General features: G+C 33.8%; 1 protein-coding gene across 1 annotated transcript; it reads right to left on the bottom strand.

The window, feature by feature from the left end:
- Positions 1–1,768: 1,768 nt before the first annotated feature.
- On the bottom strand, positions 1,769–7,084 carry LOC115881200 (glutamate receptor 1-like). Its single transcript, XM_030898610.1, has 3 exons — positions 7,079–7,084; positions 6,736–6,845; positions 1,769–2,066 (listed from the first exon to the last, which is right to left on the bottom strand). The coding sequence occupies exons 1-3, from the start codon at positions 7,082–7,084 to the stop codon at positions 1,769–1,771; spliced, it is 414 nt and encodes a 137-aa protein (XP_030754470.1).
- Positions 7,085–15,347: the final 8,263 nt, after the last annotated feature.

Genomic DNA, 15,347 nt, shown 5'->3' with positions numbered 1-15,347 from the left:
ATCTGCTATATCCCCTTCCACGTCTCTTAGCGATGTGCACAGTTTCTCGGTTTATTTCATACGTTTGGCAACGTGTTTACTGCCCTCTCTTTGTTCAGTACATTATAAACGCATTGTACTCTTCTTACATACTGAAATCTCGACCCAAGACTAACCTTTGCCAGCCCTTAGTATAAGGACGCGTATGAGATCCACGATGGTTTCAGCAGTTCACAGTTCAAAACACAGTTTTTTAATTTTTAATGTCACTTTTTCATAATTATCACGGGTTTGAGTAAGTCAGATTTGAATTAAACTCACAAGATAGCAATAATTACTTTGAGAATAAACGCTTTAAACACTTTTCGGTATTTTTTTAATGCGGGCGGTTTAAATTTTTAAAGATTTTATAATTTTTGAAGATTCTGACTTTGACAAGAGAAAATTATTTGTGTTATTCTTAGCGGTTGTTCTTAGCGCCAGATCGCATACAACGGTAGCGACCAAAAAACAATTATATATTTTGATGGGCTTTCCAATCTAAATTGATTTCTTTTATCTATGATAATATGCTATGCTTCAGGTATATTGACATTTATCTGGTTTTGCATTGTTATCAATTTAAATTTAATAATAGATGCAATTTTTCTTGGTAAGGTAAAATCGGCTTGTCCAAAATTGTTCTTGGCATGTGTATTCTACATACGCAGACCCTTAAAACCCCTATTTACAAATTTGCTGTAAAATCAATAGGGGAACCAAATACTTGGAGAGTTCAAAATTTGCATGTAATGCACGTTATACTTTATTTATAAGCAGAGCTGAAGCCAATTTCCTGGTGGTGATATTTGATGAATGATATCAATAAAAATATGCACGCCCCTACAGTTCGAAATTATTTTATTTTGCAGAGGCAAAAAAATTGCGTGAGATCTAATCAGCAGCGCACACGTGAACTATTAATTCCCTTTGATAATATCGCAAAAAATGGAAAGAAATTGGTCATTGCGATTGCTATTTTTTCATACATAAATAATGCGATCATTTGAGGCCTAGATAAAAAATGCTGAGTCATTAAAAGGAATACTTTTCTACTGCTTTTCTACTAGGTACTAAGTTACTTAAATCTTTGTTACTTTAAATTCAACCCTATGTATATTATTTAAAAAATCAAGACTAAATTGCTTTTCAACGTTATATCGTGTTTATACAGGGTGAGTTTCCTTCGATGTTCTCTATGGGTATCTCGGAAACTACTGGAGATAGAGGGTCGGTTAAATGGGAACAGAATGGCAGTTTTGTGGGGTCATAAATATGCGCCTTTCAGATTTTTGAAAAAGTCCATGGCTTAGTAGATATTTCGAAAAAAACAAATTTTGGCTATTTTAAAAATTTTCCCTAATTCCATTATAATCTATTTTAGACAGAAAGTTTTCAGATAAAAGTTGTAGATAATTACATCCTTAATGAGTTTGTCTTCTCCGATTATTTCTAAAGCCTGTCATTTTTGACATATGACACAGACATAATGTTTTTTAAATGGAAACCATAATGGGCCATGGCTTCATAAAAAGCGCCATTTTTTAAGCTTTTCAGCGATATAAGCTATGTTTTTTTTTTTCAAATAATTACTGAGTTAATTCAATCCAATTCTTATCATTTTAAAACAATTTCACTTAGTTAGCCATGGAAACAAGTTCAATCGTCGTAATGTAAAACTGTCACATCCAAACTATTTTTTATGTCACTCTAGTTTATTTTTACTCGTTACCTTTTCGTATTTAATTACTCACACCCTGTATAATTTAATAAATACCTTTCTCAAATATCTGGATATTTTATCACCGTGCTCCCACGGGTTAACTCTTCCAGAGGAATGGTTACAATCCAGAATTTTGCTGCCATTGTTGTAGAGCTGCCCCCTTCCCGATCTGCTGTTGATGTTTTTGAAGTTATCCGGCTTTTTTCTTAAGATTTTATTGAAAGCCTCCACCAGAACGGATACTGCGTCGTACATCAGAGCTGCTTGAGCGGATATGGAATCACGTCCGGCACCAGCAGATTGGCTCGGGTCCAAACGCTTCCAACTAATGAATAAGATAATTAATTAAAAAAGATTATTTTCATGAGTTTAGTTTTGTTATAGTTATTTATGTATCAAGGAAATTATAATGATGTTAATTACAGAGAGATTATAACACGTGAGTGCCATACAAAATTTTATCCAACAGCAGAGCTGTTTCATGTCCAATCTCTGAAGAGTAATCGATTTAAAAGTATCTACCAGTTCTACTTTCATTGTTGCGAATTAATAAATTAGCAGTGTGCGTTTATGTTACTATACAATATAGATGTGCGTTTTGGTCATAGATAAATGAAACAAGTTTAGATTGGAAAGTGCCCATAAGGACAATGTAAACACTATTTGGCGCTATTCTCGCAACGGTCGCGACCCAAAACTTTTGAAAATTTCGGAGCGGTTCGGCTTTTTCCGGAATTATATCGCCAAATATTGTTTATTCAAATTTATTATTATTTTCGTTTAATTTTATAAATAAAATACAGTGTGTTGCATACAAGAAACTTTATTTTATATAAGGACGCATGTATGAAATACCTATGAAACATTGGAAACCGACGTTATGCCACGATCCACGATGGTTTTTGCAGTTCACAGTCCACAGCACAGCTTTTTAAGTTTTTAATGCCACTTTTTCACAATTATCACCGGTTGGAGTAAATAAAACTTTTGAATTAAACTCACAAGATAGCAATAATTACTTTGAAAATGGACGCTATAAACACTTTTCGGAATTAAAGAAATTCCGAGCGGTTTGAGAGCTCGGAGAGAAAAAATGAGAGCGGTTTAGATTTTGAAAGATTATTATGATTTTTGAAGATTCTGACTTTGACAAGAGAAAATTATTTCTGTTTTTGTTTGCCGTTGTTCTTAGCGACCGCTATAGCAGCGCCAGATCGCGTATAACGGTCGCGACCCAAAATAATTTCGCGACCTGAAATTTTTACGGGCTTTCCAATCTAAACTTGTTGCATTTATCTATGGTTTTGGTTTGGAACAAAGTTTTGAAATTCAAAACTGTCACTTAGTTGTTTGTTTTGGTGTTGAAAGTTTGCGCCATAACAACCAACCGGTAACTATAGATATTGAAATGCCAAAAGAGGAAATAACACATTTTCGCATATTTATTTTTTTTTCAAAATAAAATACTGTCCCTATTTATTAATTAATGATGGGGTTGTAAATAAAATAGTACACAAACCTCGGATGAAAGTATTCATTATTGTCTCGAGATCTAGTTAATCTCTCGACAGGAATGAAACACTTCCCTCCTCACGTACATGTGAGTGATGTCTATACAGGGTGTCATTGAAATAGTGTAAAAAAAATCGGGGGGTGATAGTACTCCTAAAAATAGTAAAAAAGTTCCTATAAGTATAGGGTGGAAAATGCATATTAAGGGAGTTAGGGGCACTGAAAGGGTGAATTTAAAAAACGCTACAAAAACCTACAAAAAAGATACTCTTGTTTTCTAGAAAATTGAAGACAAAGAGGTTGCTCTGATGGGTTGCTAACTGATAAATCAACACAAACTTATGAAAGTTATGAAGGTTCAAAAGTAACCAAGTAGTTATCAAATAATTAATTGAAAAATCAAAATTTCATGATTTTTAAAACATCTTATTGCTTTAAAAAACGAAATAATCCTATTACCAAAATTCCTTATTAAAATAATGCATTCCTTAATTCATTCATGGTAAATGTTCAAAGTGACCACCATTCATTTCAATGTAGACATCTGATCTTCTTCTCCACGATCTGCGTAGATGCTCTGTGGAATATCCTTGGTGTTGTCCGACTTTGACTGGAACAATCAATAATGCGTTGCCGTAGTTGCTTTTCAGTATTAATCGGCACTGAGCAAACCAATTTTTTTTATAAACAAAAAAGTTTATTTCGTCTTTAAAGCAATAAGATGTTTTAAAAATCATGAAATTTTGATTTTCCAATTAATTATTTAATAACTACTTGGTTACTTTTGAATCGCCATAATTTTCATAAGTTTAGGTTGATTAACCAGTTAGCAACCCATCAGAGCAATCTCTTTGCTTTCAATTTTCTCGAAAACCATCGCTCTGGGCGATGTGCAACAAGAGTACCTTTTTTGTAGGAAAAGTATTACAGTTGAGGGTTTGGAACCTTTGGTGTTAAACAGCAAAATAAAAACACTAAATCACCACAATACACAAAAACACTTTTACACTTTTACACTGGACGCGTTTCGCTAACCATGTTAGCATCATCAGCAGATGATTATAAACAGTTTATAATCATCTGCTGATGATGCTAACATGGTTAGCGAAACGCGCGTCCAGTGTAAAAGTAAAAGTGTTTTGGTGTATTGTGGTGATTTAGTGTTTTTATTTTGAGGAAAAAGTATGTAGTTTTCAAAAAATGAACACACGTTGCAAAAAAAATAACCTCAAAAAAGTTACTCATGAAATAACCCCCTACCCTTACAAAAACTACCCTTTCCGCTTTTCCCAATAATTTTTCAGTATCACCATTTGATTTAGCGTCAAAATTTATGACAGAGGATTTATTTTTGAAGTCTTATCTCGTTTTTTAAACATTGGCGTAACTACAGGGGAGGCTGGGGGTGCCGCCCCCCCCCAGGTACTGCTGGGCACCCCCAGAGAAATTGTGAATTATGACTCTTGGCTACGTACTAATTTTTATTTGCTTGTGATGCAGTAAAAATGACGTTTTCTAGTTTTGTATAGTTAATATAATTTTGTTGTGTTCAAAAAATGTGTTAATTTTTATTTTTTTAGAAAATTTGTAGGTATTTAAGTAATCTATGGGAATATGGTTTGATAACCAAGTCTTTGAAATTTATTGATAGAGAAATTCATGTAAACGTTTTATTCAAAAAGTGTGTTTTTTAAAATTATTTTTCATTTATAAAAAAAACAAAAGCCCTAGGCCCCCCACTGGGCTCATACCCCCCCTGGCCCCCCAGGCCACCCCCAGTATAAATTGCTAGTTACGCTAATGTTTTTAAGCCTACAATTTCAAAACAACCGTTTTTTAAATTCACCCTTGCAGTACCTCTAACTCCTTTGTAACGTTTTTAGTTCGTTACATGTCTTTTTTATTTATAATATATGATGTCTGGGGGCCTATCATCACCGGATTCCCTCTCGTTCAGGCCGGATAGATTATTTGACGCGTAATTTGTACGTTCCCTGGTCGCCAACCCTGTGATCGTTCGACACAACCCTGTTACTATTCTGTGAAGGCGCGCGCTGTCAACATCGCTTCTGTCAACTCTCCGTGCTTAACCTCACTTTGTTTTGACGCTCTGTTTTATCCCAGTTTTTAGAAATGGTGATTATTTAAATCTTGCTGTATAATCTGAATCAGCTGCTATTTCAAAGCAACAGGGTAGAGTTACGGATGTCCCAACTTGTATTTGTATTTGGCTGGCACGTTGGCGTCCCTTTGCTTTTGTCCTCCAGAATGTCATTTGGAAGAAAGGACAGATTGTTTATTATTTATTGAGCCCTCGGAAGTATTTCGAGAGTCTTACGGACATGTGTCCAAGGTATGGACTATTTTTCAAGGTCCTAGTAGTGTTCTCTTGTGCCACTATCTTATGGACGGATGTCCCATGGACAAGTGTCCCCAGTAGGATTGATTTGTCTTACACATAGAGTGCCCCAGCGTGGATGTGGCTTGAGCCCCGTGCTGCTTCACCCCCATTTCTAAGCCTGGATCGCCGACAGACAGTACAGAGATGCTAGACCTCCTCGCGCTGCTACTGTTTGAAGCAGGGTTACATAAAAGAACAGCTAAGTGTATATTTAAGTTCTAGTTTTGCATTTAACATCTAAAATGTTTTCAGTCTTAAACAGTAACGTACATTTTAAACAATAGCGTACAGACTATATTTAGTGGTTAGATTATTAAGGATATTTATGTCGATGCAGTAGTAAAAGTGTGATTTAGATTTTAGATTTCATAATATCACGCATTGTAATAGTATTACTTTCTATAGACATTATTATTACGCTATACTAACAGATGAATAACGAGATAGATTCTAGAATCTACAGGTTGCAACACATCTGATTTAACACCGTATAAATTTAACAATTTAAATAAAGTAATGCTACTTTTCCTATATTTTCTATAACGTTACACGCATTGTATTTTCTTTATAGTCTTTTCATAGAACGTATTTAATATTATTTACATATATAGTTTTACTCAACAAGTAACCACTATAATAATTATATTAATTGTACAATGCTATTTACCATCAGAATTCATCACGAATAAATATAGTCATTAGTTTTAAGTATTATACAACTGTGTTTTCTTTCTCTGTACATGCCTGGCGCCCAATATCTATATATCTTTTGTTTATTATTATTGATTAATTTTCTTTCCAGTGAAATACCTTATCCACGACTGCTCTCCGATGAAAAGCTGCCGTTCGCAGTGGTAGTTGTTTAAAAAACGCTGCACCTTTAATATGCATTTTCCGCCCTATACTTATAGGAACTTTTTTTACTATGTTTAGGAGTACTATTACCCCCCGATTTTTTTTACACCATTTCAAAACGAAACCAAATCACACCCTGTATAAGTAGAGGCTGTTGGATAAACAAAATTTATTCAAGTCTTTCATACATTCGAAAAAAAACATTAAACATTCAGTAACTCATTACCCTTCCAGAAAATCTCTGACGTGTTTCCTGGACGAGTCCACAATGCGGAAACCCGTAATATTGATGGCGCCATACTCCACAACTTCAGCCTCCCATCGATCGTCCATGACCTGGAAAAGCAACAATATAAAATAAAATAAATAAAAAGCAATTTCAAGCCCATTAAAAACTTGAAGTGTTACACTGCAGCCTTGAATTAAACGCGTTTATATGCAGCGGCGGAGCGGAGTTTAATACTTAGGGGATGGCATATTCGTAATAAAAAATACGGTCCAGGAATTACTTTTTAAAGATCGCGCACACTATACCTACACGGACCAGTACGGACCAGCACAGCACAAACCTGCATCATGCATTACGTCGCACACTTTACCGCCACAGACCAGCAACATAAGCGAGAGTTTCGAAAAAAGTACAGTTGTCAGGCTCAACTACTAGAGCGTGCAACATAGAAGTATTGAAAATGAGTGGTTCAGAGGAAGAAATTATTATTTTAGCCATGTTGTGTGAAGAAGAGGAGGAAGAGAAGGAAGCTAAGAAAAAAAGAAGATTTTGGGTTCACCCTATAAATCAAAAGAGAAAGCAATATGGCGAATTTCATTATTTGTTTCCTGAATTAAAAAGATTCGAAGAAAAGTTTTTCCAATATTTTCGAATGTCACAAATCAAATTTAATTATTTTTTTTTGCTATCGACTCCCATATTGCATCTTTTCTTTCTTGGTCTCTATATATAAAATGCTTGGCTCGTATCGCACAGCTCTGAATACTTTTGTACCAGTAAAATAAGCTTTTTTTCATTCATATTTAAAACGATTTAAAGGTTCGAACAAAAATAAACGAAATCTAACCTACATCATGCGACTTGAGCCAGCTAGCGTACTCGAAATACTGACGAACCCTTCAATATTTGCATGTTTGTGGAGGTGTGCTGGTTCGCCGCACAGTGGAACGAGCTTATGGGAGCGGTTGGACATGAGGTTTTCTTCTCAACACTTTTAATCCAAAGGACGAAAAAATGATTTTTATATACCGTAATAATGTATAAACAGAACAATTTTAAATTTTAATGAAAGAAGTGGTTGACTCATTACAAACCATCTACAGGGTGACCTAAAAATATAGTATGTTTTGGAAAAATCTTAGAATTTTTAAATGCTAATAAACTTTGCCAAACTGTCGTGAAATGTTTTAGTTTTGATTCTTTTAAAAAGAAATATCTTTAGATTTTACCACTGAAATCTAGGACTACTGATACCGTATTATAAAAATATGACGCATATATTTATGTGTATATGGTACACTGCTTATATTTTCCTATTTAATATAATTTTGCTAATATCTTCGGTTTGAAAGATATCAAGATGCGGTTTTCACTGACTTTTTAAGCTTTCATTACTCTTTACTGTCAGCTAAAATTACATATACCATCGCATTTAATTTTTTTGAAAAAACGCGCAATGTTTGTTAAATTGTAAGATAGCGCCCCCTAGCGTCTACGTTCAAAAGCTTACTATTTGTTTATATGGTATAATATAGAGTAAGAAACGCTCTTTTAAACGAGCCCCCGTTAGTTGGATTCTGTCCATTCAGTCCGGAGTTATTAATATTTAAATAAAAACAGATCTAACCTTCCCCCACCACTTTATTTTGGCAGGTAGGGGAAAATGGTTCTAACAAATAATATTCAGAATTTACTGAAGATTATGAAGCTATTCTTTATAGTACCACTTATCTAGGCAAAATTGTGTAAAAACTCCATTTTCTTATTTTTCTATAGCAGTTGCACCCTCTAGCGGCCATTCTACAAACTTGAAAATAATTTCCAGCAATTTCTCATAGCCTCTTTAGTTATGAATATTTTTTTCCGCAGGCCTCACGGCTAATACTTTCCGAGATATAGCCGAGAGCTATTCTTAGTGGGACACCCTGTACACTAACTTTATTATAAGCAAAGAATATAACAGTAAATCTACGCACTAGAATATTTTTAACACAAACAAAAAAGCTCAACGCTGCACTTTAACCCTTTTCTTTTTCCAATAGTTTATAAGTTTTCCATATATTTGTAGCACCCTGTATCTGTTTTTGATTTTAGCGTCATTTTGTATTTATCCAATTAATAATTAAATATTAATAAATTTATAAAAAAATAAAGATAATTTGACTCTAAAAATTTTAAATTAATTTATTGGAATTGAAAAGGTTTTTGATTTTAGTATAGCATGTATTAGTAATATATTAAATGGAAATTTTTAGAGGGGGGCAAGCTGGGGCAAGATGTTAAATTAGTTTCGTTATTAGAAAGGCTTAATCTACCTTGTGATATATATAAAGTCTTGGCCAACTTTGGCCATTTTTTTATTTTTCTACATACACATTTTTTTGCTACTAAATATAGTATTTAGCAGCAAAAAAATGTTTATGTGTCTCTTATATACAATTGTTCTCCCAAACTTTTGTGACTATATATATCTTTTATTTTAAAGTGAAAACAATCGTTTGCACTAATATGTATAGTTAAAAAAAATTATTAATGTCTTTGCCAGTTTTTATAAAACTAGGTTGTTTCACAAGAAATGAATACCATAATTAAGTCAGTGTAATATCTTCATTTGAAACTTTTCAAACAGACATATAATTAAAAATATTTTTTTGAGTTGGATAAAATATAACGGTCTGGACTTTAAGTAATTAAAATCTTCTACCAAAATTATTTAATTTAAAATTTTATTTTTAAGTCAATGTCCAACATTTTATATTGTGTCTTTCCACCGTGCGCCGGTGCGCACATTAGGTCGGACCAGCACGACCAAGCATAAATATTGCCGGTCATATTTGTCCCTGACCGACACGACCTGTTTTGACGGTCGTGGCTTGTGGCGGTACGTGCTGGTACTGGTCTAGTGTGCTCTACTCTAGTAAATAACACGGTCACCTTCACCGGTAGATTTTACTGGTCTGGTCCGTGCCGGTCTGTGTAGGTATAGTGTGCGCGATCTTTTAGGGTACTAAATTGTCAACCTAAGCCTGCAAATTAATCGATCTTATTTAATTAAAGAAATAAAAACTATAAAAACTAAAAACCCCGTCTACGTGAATTTATTGTGCATCTTATTATCATTTTTGTAGTTCTTTAAATCAGAAGACCTAATAAGCGCTGATAGTTCAAATAGGATGCTGTCAAGCCTCGGTTTCCTACAAAGCGGACTACAAAAAAAAATATTGTCACGGGGTAATAGGACAATGCCTCCTCAATGAACACCTCAGTAGATTGAGGCCAAAAAACAAGGGCGAATGCAGATTCTGTGGGGAAAATGGGGAAACACCAGAACACCTTATCACTGGGTGCGCCGAGATGACCGTTTGTGCCATGAGCTTTGGTACGGCTAATGTCGAGGATGGAGAGCTGGCCTCTGTGGAGCCGTCTCACATACTGGCTTCTTTTAAAGCATTGTATGACGCATGAGTTATAACTCGATATTCTACTAAAAACTAAAAACAGCAGCTCGTTTATGGCCCTACGGGATTACATGGACTAAGTTTTGGTGTATAAATTTCAAGTCAATGACGAACTGATTTTGGATTATAAATAGAGGTAATGAAAGAACGATAAAATTTAATTTTACTTTTAAGAACAGGCATTGCACATGTGCACTTTTTGAGGAACCGTCACTGTTTGTACGTTGTTTTCAACCATTTGCCTCTAGGCCATTACGCTTATTGTAATTATAGCTTTATATTTTGTTCTGTTTGTTATCATTAATCTTTTTTAATACAGTGTTATTACTTGTTTCTTTCACCTAAATCGAATGTAAAATCGTTTTAAACTTATGAAAATTGTGTAAAAGTTTCTATTTGATTGTTTTCTGATGGAACTTGAACTTTAAAGCAGTTAATGTTCATGTGGAATTATTTATATACTTTGGTAACTTTATGTGTTTCATAATTATGAATTTTTCCTTTAAGAAAACTTTGGAAAACGGTTTCGTCTCTCTTTCTTTTATCTGTAGTCATGAAATCGACTTTGATTCATCCGACTGGGAAATTAGAAAAGTATTTTGTCGAACAAAGTTACCATGTTTTCTTCAAGGCTTCTAATACACTAAATCGTTATGTTTATAGTTTGTGAGTCAACATGTCGATTTGGCTTGAACTTACTTTTTGAGGACAATAATTCCATTCTTATATAGGCTATTCCCTAGCTAGGAATTCCCGAGCTATTATTAAAAATCTAATCAATATAATATTTTAAAACAACCCTTTGAATAAGGAGTATTATTAACGGAATCGGTATCATAAATCCCCATTTTTGACGGTCTTGTTTTATGTTTTAATTGACACAATTAATTGTACTTAATTTGAAATTATGTAGAAAATTCCAGAAAAATAGTGTAATTGAAAAAAAAACGGTTTGTTTGAAAATGACGATCGATGGCCCATATAATTTTACATATAAAATGACAGCGATCTTTATTTCATAGCCATCGCTGACGCCGTTTCTTTTTCGATCATATTGTAGTTGTACAGCGTGTGGTAGACCTCGGAAAAATCGAGATAAATAAGAAAATAATTTTTATTGGTAAGTAACTATACAGGATGAGTCTTAAATAACTACAAATTTTTTAAAGATGGTATATTTCGGTGCCCGGTAGCGTAGAGATACAACTCTCGTCTACCAACCTCAAGGTTGTGGTTCGAATCCTACAGCCGGCATTTTTATTAAAATAAAAATAGTTTGGGTACCTAGGTCGACTCAGCCTTAAATGATTACTTGGGATTCACAATCCTGAGGTAATAATAGGCGGTTGAAGCTATCGCCCGGCGGAAATGAGCCGATGGAAAAGCCAGGCAGTAATGCGCATAAACCATGAAAAACGTGGTCTTCAATATGGAGACGTAGGAACGCGGTGGTGATTCTGGTAATGCTGGAAGGGCATTGGGCGATTTTAAATAAATAGAGCTATTCCGACGAAGATAAATGGACCTTTGTTTGTATGCGTGCTCCGCCTTTTTTTTCTTTCTTCCTTTTTTAAATTAGTTGTTCTTCCTTTTTTTTCGGTAGTAATTTTCGAAGTTTGGATAAGAAAAACAATATTATAATTTATGGTATACGAAAGAAAAAAAAATAATTTTGTCATGCCCCGAATTTTAGAGGGTTAGATTGTAGACTATATGGGAAGGGGTTTCTATTTTTATATTATATCAAAATAAATAAAATAATCATGTCGACCCAATCGACCCAAAATCGACCCAGATTTTTCTTCAATATCAAATTGTTAGTCCCACCAGATGAAGATGTAAACAAAACGTCATATCCAACTTTGCAGGGTGAGACCGTGTGCACCTGCGCTCACATAGCCTACCCACCAAATTTGGTTGCGATCGGACGACATCAACTTTTGACGTTTTTTACGTCAAAACTAACTGTCGCAATGATACGTGTCGTACAGGGTCAAGTTGGTCTTGGTCCAATCTATCGACATACCGAATTTCATTTAAATCGGACAATTTTTTGATTTGATTCATTGACAATGAGGTTTCGTAGTGCACGAAACGTCGTCAAAAAATAATCTACATTCCGAGTTTCAGCCCCCTGGCTCACACAAGGCACAAGTTACGACGCGACGCTTCCATTTTTGTGACGCCTGGCGACCTTGGCGTCACGCTTCGCCTAACGCTAGCTCGTGTATCGTAGCCTTGAATTTTTACTCCCATCGCGCGTAAAGAAGTTTCACTTCAAAAATATGGAAATTGTCCTGAGATTGTAGTTAGATTTAGTGTATATTTTGACCGTTCTCTTAATTGGTATGTGTACAGGGTGAGTTTCCTACGATGTTCTCTATGGGTATCTCGAAAACTACTAGAGATTGATAGTCGGTTAAATGGGAAAATAATTGCGAGAATTTTGTGGTTTCATAAATATACGCCTTTCAGATTTTTGAAAAAGTTCATGGCTTACTAGATATAAAAATAAAATATAAAAAAACAAATTTTGGCTATTTTAAAAATTATCCCTAGTTCCATTATAATCTATTTTAGACAAAAAGTTTTCAGATATAAGTTGTAGATAATCACATCGCTAATGAGTTTGTTTTCTCCGATTTTTTCTAAAGCCTGTCACTTTTGACATATATGACACAAACTTGACACACGTTTTTTTTTAAATGGAAACCATAGTTGGCCATGACTATAGAAAGCGCCATTTTATACATATCTTTTCAGCAGGGTTGGCATGATTTAAATCATGATTTAAATCGTGATTTAAATCAAGTGATTTTTTTAATTTTAATCATTGATTTAAATCAAAAAAAAATTATTAAAACTTTATTATAAATAAAAAAAATAACAGTAAAAGTTATAAAAATGTGTCCTAGAAAACTATAAAAAATATTTCTATAAAAGATATAACAGATAATAAATCGAAAAGTAATTGTAAATGTTATAACACTATATAAAAATATCTATTCATCAATTTAAATGTTAGACCTATTTTTGAAGTAATTTCGTGTGAATTCATTAGACCGCTAAACGCAGGTATTTATTTTAAAATGTATGCATAAGTGACAAATATTCGCTGTTCGAATACATATCATTCGCAGTCTAGTGCAGAACTAGGTTCTTCTGATATCGAGACTGACTATATGTTCATTCCCGAGAATCTATAATAATCGTTTTCAGGAAATATGTTGTTTTATATTTTTTTTTTGAAATGGTTGTGTTTTTCCAAATTCTTACCGACATTTTGATCTGCAGTAAGTATTTTACACTTTGACATTAGATAATACTAATTTCATTCTCGACTTAAAAGTATGTCTGAACAATAGTGTATTGTTTTATTAGGAGTAAAAATTATACTTTTTTTGATGATGCTGTACCTTTAAAGGACCATCGTAAAGCTATTCCGACGTTACAAGGAAGCACAAAAAGTTCCTTTTTGACTCCTAATAGAACATACATACTATTTTTTTAAAACATTACAAATCATTTTTAATCAGTTTCAAACATTGCAAATAATATAAACAGTAATCGAGCAACAATTTGACACTTAATATCAGTTTAATAATATATTTTTGTACTTTTGTGCTTAGGCGTAACAGTCCTTTACTTTTATACCCAGGCGTTAAAACGACAAAAATTAATACTTTGGAGACGTTTGAAAAAAAAATCCTTTTGATCTGAAGCGAGCGACTTTTTGCGAAATATATTGGTGACCGATGTGGAAAAATGACAAACGCACCCTAGAATTATTAATGTTATCGATAACGGGCAGAGTTATATAGATTTAGCCATTTAGGATACGGCTTTAATAGGAAAGTAAGTCCTAGTCATTTGGAAATCCGATTTAAATATTGTTTTGAATTAAAATCAAAAAAATTTGATTTAAATCAGAAAAATCTGATTTAAATTAAAAAAACTGATTTAGATCAAATAAATCTGATTTTTTTGATTTTTTTAAAAAAATCATGATTTTTTCCAACTCTGCTTTTCAGCGATATAAGCTATAATATTTTTTTTTCAAAAAATTACTGAGTTATAGACATTTCTTATCTTTCTTTACTAATTTCACTCATCTTTGGATTTCTAGCTATCCTCACAGAACGACCGGTCGCCTTAATTAAACTTCTCCTGTGCCGCCTCTCTTAATTCATAAGTTCCTTTGTAAACCTTAATAGGTACCTTTACACTTGCACTCTTTCCTGTGGGACAGGAGCGCGCCGTTCCAGTCACGCGCATTTTCTCGCGGTCAAGAATGGGGCGTCTCAAATGTACTTTAAAAATTTCTCCCCGTTTTAATCGCACAGGACTGGCGTTTGTTGTAGAACGCTGCGTTTCAAAACTGCAAGTGTAAATGGAAAACTGTTAAGTTTCCTACGTGTTTTGCGGGGCTCGTAGAATGTTGAATGTTTCAACAGTTTTTTACGGGTTCTTACAAAATGGTGAAAATCAGGGAACGAAAATGGAAAGTGGCTTTGTATTTAGTTGTGTATCTTTACAATACGAAGGAAAAATGGAGGTGTTGGGTAAAAACATCGATAAAAGATCGCAATAAATATGGACATATGCCGCTGCTACGCGAGTTGCGTGATAATTTTCCTATGGAGTTTAGAAACTATTTGCGAATGGATTGTGAATCATTTTATGTTTTATTGGATTTGGTTTAATAACAGAAGTTTCCGTCTCTACCTCTCCAATGTTGCTAATGCTTGGCGTTGGCAATTCTTGATCAATAATAACAAATCGAAATACCAAAGTGTTGGTCGATAAATTTCGTCTAAACCTGCTCCACTTCTTTTTGAGTCTTCTATTTTTTTTAGTTCTTTTTTTTTTTTTTTTTTTTTATTTTTTAATTTTTTGCGACATAGTCGCGATTTGCATCCGGCGTTATGCTTTTACAGAAGTGCGTGGGTTCGTAGCCAGCTGCGTTTTTAAATTTCTGTTTGTATAGAATAACTCTAGAATAACAAAAAGGTAAAGGTGTTAGAAGTACATAATAACGTACACAAAATTAACAGTACCTGATTTATCATATGCAAGTCAATAATTAACAAAGGAATACACCACACCCGAAAACAAAATGAAAAGACCAAAAAGCAATACGTAACTTCCATA

This window comes from Sitophilus oryzae, unplaced genomic scaffold (genome assembly GCF_002938485.1).
Source record: "Sitophilus oryzae breed Bouriz unplaced genomic scaffold, Soryzae_2.0 scaffold_1701_pilon_pilon, whole genome shotgun sequence".
In the NCBI taxonomy this organism is placed as follows: Eukaryota; Metazoa; Arthropoda; class Insecta; order Coleoptera; family Curculionidae; genus Sitophilus; species Sitophilus oryzae.
The sequence above is the reverse complement of the archived record's forward strand: the minus strand, read 5'-3'. Positions and strand labels throughout refer to the sequence as shown.

Bases quoted from the DNA above. Each gene is read 5' to 3' on its own strand.
- LOC115881200 (XM_030898610.1), bottom strand. The intron at 2,067-6,735 runs GTAATGAGTTAC...CTTATTCATTAG, and splicing joins GTCAGAGATTTTCTGGAAGG to TTGGAAGCGTTTGGACCCGA.